At 43.7% G+C, this 6,378-nt stretch overlaps 1 protein-coding gene across 1 annotated transcript in view; it reads right to left on the bottom strand.

Moving 5' to 3' along the window:
* Positions 1-534: 534 nt before the first annotated feature.
* The window catches only part of SLC9A1 (solute carrier family 9 member A1), a 122,154-nt gene continuing 116,310 nt past the window's right edge, over positions 535-6,378 (bottom strand). Inside the window, exons 11-12 of the mRNA XM_077481026.1 lie at positions 2,364-2,436; positions 535-1,866 (exon numbers count right to left, since the gene is read on the bottom strand). Of these exons, the coding sequence (XP_077337152.1) occupies positions 1,592-1,866; positions 2,364-2,436 (348 nt within the window). The 3' untranslated portion in view covers positions 535-1,591. The remainder of the gene's footprint in view (positions 1,867-2,363; positions 2,437-6,378) is intronic.

The following is a 6,378-nucleotide window of genomic DNA, read 5'->3' as shown; positions in this document are numbered from 1 at the left end:
GACGCTGATCTGGCAGATGACACTAGCAGGTGACACTAACAGCACTGATCACAGGTGACACTGACGTGGCACTGACAACACGTGGCGCTGGCTATTTGCTCTGGCAGATGGCACTGGGGCTGACAGATGGCACTGGGGCTGACAGATTTCATACACTGTATCACTTTACTACTCACAGATCCTCTCTCTCCTCACACGCTGTCTCTGTGTGAGGAGAGAGAGACAGGACAATGGGAGATGATCTCATATGTTTACATTTGAGATCATCTCCCATTGGCAGCTGCGATCGCGCTGTAAACAGCCGCTTTGATTGGCCGTTCACAGCGATCTGTGTTAGCCTGTCTCCGGGAGACACGGCGAACACAAAACTTCCCCGATGCGTGCCCGCGGCGGCGCTCATTGCGGAAGTAAACACAAGGACGTCCAGGGACGGCCTCCCGGACAAAAGCGCCTGCTCTATGGCCGTCATTTGGCTATAGGGCGGGCGGGAACCGGTTAATAGCATGGTTTGCAAAGCTAAAAAAATACACAGAATTTAAAAACCATACATTTATTTTCTATTTTCAAAAAAAAAAAAAAAATAATAAAATCTTCTATATTTCTCACAGATACCAGAATGCTGATCACCTTTATACATGAAATTGCAATAAATCACTGTGCAGGAGAACTGAACACGCAAAGGCATCTCTGCAAACGTTTAACATGTACACACTTGTAAAATGCTTAACCTAGACATATCTTCTGTATGCAGAGCAAAGGCACATGATGCATGCACATATCTCCCTCGCACAAGCATTCACAAGATCTGGAGCTATTATTGCACAATAAATTGAGTTCTACAGTTGTAGAAGCAGTGCTGCTTATGAGATCATTTGTTCCCTAACATGAACGGATAACTAATCAACTCATTTTTGAGGGGCAGTGATATATAGCCCCAATATATCCACATAGAAATGTTTGGTGGAGAGATATGGTGTAAGAACAGTGGTTATGACCAACAAGTCTGTAATATATGTATCTAAACGGTAGACAGTGAAAGTGCCAAGCACCCAGAGCCAAGAAAAAAAAAAAAAAAGCTGAAGTACCTTGGTGATGGACTCTAAACTGCTGGTGTACATGTATATAGTACATTTTTGTAGGTGCATCAATAATTCTATTCTACATTCATATGAATAAAATGTGCAGATGGCAAGTGTGTCTAGCCTTCTTGAAGCTATGCAATTTAAGATTTCCATGCCTAAGGCACAGACAGACATGCAGTTGTCTTTTTCAGCTTAGCATGATATTTTTGATAGGAGCTCAGTGCTGCATTGGTTCAGACATGTATATAATAGGTTCACCTTGTATATAAAACAGCAATAAAATGAGAAATCGTAAAAAACAAAACAAAAAAAAAAAAACATGTTTATAATTCTTTGGTTACAAATATAAAATAAAAATATTAAAAATGGCAACAAAAAAGAATGAGAATGCAGGTGGAGGAAAAAAAAAAAAAGAAAAAAAAAATGTTTGCGAGGAGTGTAAGATTGAGGCAAAAGACTACTTAATGTGTCTCATTGCTGTTTGGCTCAGTCCATCAAAAGAATATGGATCAGTCCTTCTTAAGCAGGAAAGGCTGGTTCTCTTCAGGCTGAGGTCCAGGATCACTTAAACAACGCTGTAACTTTTGGGTGTTAGGGCTGTCACCGTGGCCAAACACATCATCTGCCCCTGGAGAAGGTGGCTCTCGTGCAAAGATTGTAATCCCACCATCATCTTCTCCCTCTTGTGTTTCATCCACAATATCTACAGACTCAGGTGAAGCTGGGTCAATGGTGATCACAGGGACATCCTCAGAGCCTTGTTTCGGCTCAAATGCAAGGGGGTCTAAGGTGTAGGAGGGTGGGAAAAAAAGAAAGAAAGAAAAAAAAAAAAAAAAAAAAAAAAAACACAGGTCACATCATAATCAGCTAGTGTAAGGTTTTGCAGTCAGTGCAGGGCCGTGTTGCTTAATACAGGTTTAGTGGGCCTCTAAGAAAATTGATTATATAAACTGCAAAGTCTGTTCGGGCACACATTACTAGAGATTAGCAAGTGCTTTGGGTTTACATATTACTAAAACAAGAATGAGTTCAAACCCCATATACCACACAAGTAAAAATGAAGGGCTCCCATGGGACTGGGAATAAGGTCGGTCTCAGGACAAACATAATACTAGCGACAAGGACAGTCTTGGGGCAAAACATTACCAGTGAGGAGGAGGGGCTCTGTGTACAAACAAGCATTACGGTGAATAAAGAGGGATTCAGGATAATCCACATACAGTATTACTTCAACATATAGTGCTGAGCTCTGGGCACACAATAACCATAATTTTCACTCACCTGAACCCACACGAGCTCTGGTAAGGGTGGGAGAGTCCAACTTGTGTGCAGGAACAGTCAAATAATTATTAGCCTAGAACAGAGAGCAATTACAAGAGTCTGTGTGGTCTTAATAAAAGTTAATGTCTATAATTATAAATATTTATAATAAAGGAATTTTTAAACCATTACAAAACATGTATTTTTCTTTTGGGTTACTAACCAGCGTGCATTGATACTTTTTTTAAACTCTTGTGTCATATTTCATAGTAATAACTGTATATGGCCAATACAGGTGACGATAGTAAAAATATATATTATATGATTTTTTTCCGTCATACTTTTCTTTGAGTACATAATGGGACACAGTTAGGCTAATATTCATTACCTGCTAGGTTATACTTCATCTCCAGGTGAATGGACACTGGTAGACCAAAAGGTCTTTAGACAGGAAGTGATCCCCTATATAACCCCTCCCATACACGAAGTACTTTAGTATTGTAGAAAGCACTGAATGCTCAAAAAAATAAACAAAAAAAATAAATAAAAAATAATAAAAAAGGAGGGGGGAGGGTGCACTGTGTCCCATGATGTGTACTCAATGAAAAGGATTTTACAGATAAGTATGATGAAAAAAATCCTATTTTCTTTTCATACATCATGGGACACAGAGTTAGGCTAATATTCATTACTTGCTGGGATGTCTCAGAGCAATAGTCTTGAGGGGAGGGAGACACCCTGCCAAACAATAGCCATCAAACCTTATACGGCAGCCCGCTGTACACTGCGGCCAAAAGCCAAATCCTCAGCTGCTCGAACATCCACTTTATAAAATTTTGTGAACGTATGCACCGAGGACCAGGTAGCAGCCTTACAAATCTGAGCTACAGATACACGATGGCGAAAAGCCCAGGAGGTTCCTACACCCCTGGTAGAATGAGCCCTCACCCTAAAAAGGGAGGAGCTTTACATTTCAGACCATAGGCATGAATGACCAAATGACGGACCCAATTGGCAATGGAAGCTGCCTGCCCCTTCTTGGGTCCTTTTGGTAAAACAAAAAGTCTGTTCCTCGGATCTCTGCAGATCTAGACAAAGTGGAAGGCTGACCGCAGGAGGAGTCAGGCTGCATAAAGCCTGCCCACCGTCCCTCCTTCCCTTTCGACGGTGGCTCAAGTATGAGCGTCATTTTTGGCGATGGCTTCCTGACATTGCTTCCATTTTTTCGAGGAGACTGCGGTTGATTCTACCCCTCTCCTCTCTTGTGTAGGACAGTGACATCCTCACCGTCTTCGCTCCTCCTTGGTTTACATTTATTTTTTTCAGGTTATTTTCTTTCAAGGAAGATTATTGCCACACTTTCCATGGCACTACCCATTCCTTCATTCATGTCATCGCTCTGACATGGTTTCCTTCTACATACTGGCACACCATTTATGTCATTGCTACTGTGTTTACTGGTTCACCATGAGTGTCAACTGCTGCTATTGTGTCACTACCAAATTTCCACTACCATCATACTTTGCCTTAAGGGCTTGACACTGCTTCACATCACTGTCACAGGTACTGCTGCTATTATAACGGAATTTTTGCTTCCACAGCGCACTTTGGTTAAGGTACACTCATATCACTGCTTGATCCACTCATGTAGGCATCACTTGTTTCCCTGGGGTTTCAGCAGGTGCACCTGGTTACATGGGCTTGGGTGGGGAGTGTTTTTTCTCAGAGCAGATGCCGATCAGCTCGGCGGGGGGGGGGGGGGGGGTTCTCTGCTGCCACAGGGGTGGCTTCCATATTTCAGGGGGCATGTTTTCATTTCAGGGGAGAGGTGTCTCACATTTTAATTGGTTTGTCCCACTTAAGCACCAAGTCTCACAGATTTTTCATGGTTTCAGCATGGTTACATTCCAGGATACGCCCTAGCGGGGTATCACATTTCCTGGTCAAGGGGTCATATGAGCACACATCTTCATGGCATACATAGTGTAGCGGAATCCTGGTCCTAGAGTAGTTGCATACATGTTGTAAGTATTCATACTGAGTGGTAGTTTTGTATGCTTATGTCCCTGTTCCATAGTTGGTTTTCTACACATCAAAAAAGACTCAAGTGTTATTTTGCAGTTACAGCCAATTTTTAGGCAGGTATAGTTTGTTTTCCTCACAACGAATTTTCGGGGGTAGTTATTTTAAATTTCTCAAACCCGACTCGTTGGTACATATGCGTGGTTTCTAAGTGGTAGCTTCATGTTTTATTTTCTTTCCAGTGGTGTTAATTGCGGTTCAACATATTCTTGGAGTTTTGTTTTTCTTCCTGGATCAGTTCATTCCAGGCTGGTTTTCCATTTCACCGTACAGGTTGCACCTTGGGTCTCACAGCCATACACCACTGCAGCATTTAGGCTAGGTACACACCATAGCGATGCGGGAACGCCGAGAATCCGCTGCGTTTTCCTGCATCGCATGCCTCCCGCCGGCAGTTCACACTGCCGTATGCGGACTGCTGGGAGTGTCAATGAAATCTTAATGACACCCCCAGACCAGTCCGCATATCGCAGTGCGATCTGCAAACTCAGACAGGAATCGGATCGCATTCTGTGAACACCCATGCGATCCGATTCTGCTGCGGACCAAAAAAAAGGGTCCTGTGTGCGTTTGCGGCGGGTGCGATACGAATTCAGCCATACTATCTGTATGGCTGAACTCGCATCGCACAGACAGATCGGATTGTGTCATTTGGCTGAGCACGTTCAGGCTCCTCAAGCTTGAGTTTACGTTTGGGGGCCTACTAGGTTTAGGGGTGTCACGAAGTGGACTTGTTCGTTTCTACACATCCTTCCCGGCATTTGGTTCTCATGTTAATTTCTGTTTCCACATTCTTGTTATCACATCTTCACGATTAGGTCATGGTTTTACCACTGCAGCACTACCTATTACATTTATAGGTACGTACAGATTGAGATGGTCATTTCTAATTAGCCTGTATGGTGGCAAGTCTCATCTGTTCTTACACGACCCATGCTACGATCATGTCACTACTCACATTGGTAGCCCGACACGTTTTCAGGTTTCAAAGGGCTGAGTTCTTGTTAATTTGCCTGATTACATCTCAGGTAACTCGGCCTGGTAAATTCACGAGGCTGACACATTTCAGTCCTGCACAAAACGTACTTTCTCATTTCACTGGGAAAAAAAGGGGGGGGGGGGGGTTTAGAGGCAGCCGGTTGGTCTAAGGTAGTGGTTGATTTACATTTCTTGGCTTACGTTTTTCTCGGTTTTATGCAGGTCATGCCACAGGCAGTGGACATTGATGACTTTGCATCCATCCCTCAAGAACCTGAACTGTCCCAGGACTCAAGGCTGAACTGCAACGCAGGGGTATTTCATACCCTGTTCAGCACGCAATTCTGAGTTGTTCAGGTTACTGTTCCCCTATGCTTCAGGCTCTAGCACAGAGCAAGTTACCCTTTGGACTGTTGCCTCATCCCCTTCTCAAATTCACGCTACTCCAAGTTCCCTGGCCTCTTCCTGACAAGAATTGCATGCAAGGGTTGAGATTTGGAGACTCAGCCGAACTCAGTGTCAGGACCATCTACCGCTCCAGGGACATCAGCAGGTCCCGGGACCCCTTTGTACTTATAGGTGTAGGTAATAGTATGGGTGTTCCTCCCATTACCCTGGCACATTTTATTCCCGTGAACATCAGGAAGGACATTCTGGGAGGGCAAAGATGTTAATTCAGTATCCCTGTTGATAGCTGCCCATGATGTTGCCGATAATAGATCATACGTTTGTGGTGACGTTTCGACGATAGTCAAGACCAGGGATCATAGGCTCAGCCGCAATCACTCCATCCCAGAGTTTGTCCTGGCCTTTAGTTTGTTCAGAGACATTTGCTCTGCGAGTCTACTCAGGAGGGAAGAGCTGGACCTTTACCTTTTGACAGTGGTAGAGTTAGGTCAGAAGTATGGGGGGGGGGTAACATTTTTATGTTTATCGTTCATTTTCTGCCAAGGCCGCTGCCTGTTTTGCTCAATAC

This window comes from Lithobates pipiens, unplaced genomic scaffold (genome assembly GCF_037356315.1).
Source record: "Lithobates pipiens isolate NorthernLeopardFrog02 unplaced genomic scaffold, aLitPip1_a1.2 Scaffold_16, whole genome shotgun sequence".
In the NCBI taxonomy this organism is placed as follows: Eukaryota; Metazoa; Chordata; class Amphibia; order Anura; family Ranidae; genus Lithobates; species Lithobates pipiens.
The sequence above is the reverse complement of the archived record's forward strand: the minus strand, read 5'-3'. Positions and strand labels throughout refer to the sequence as shown.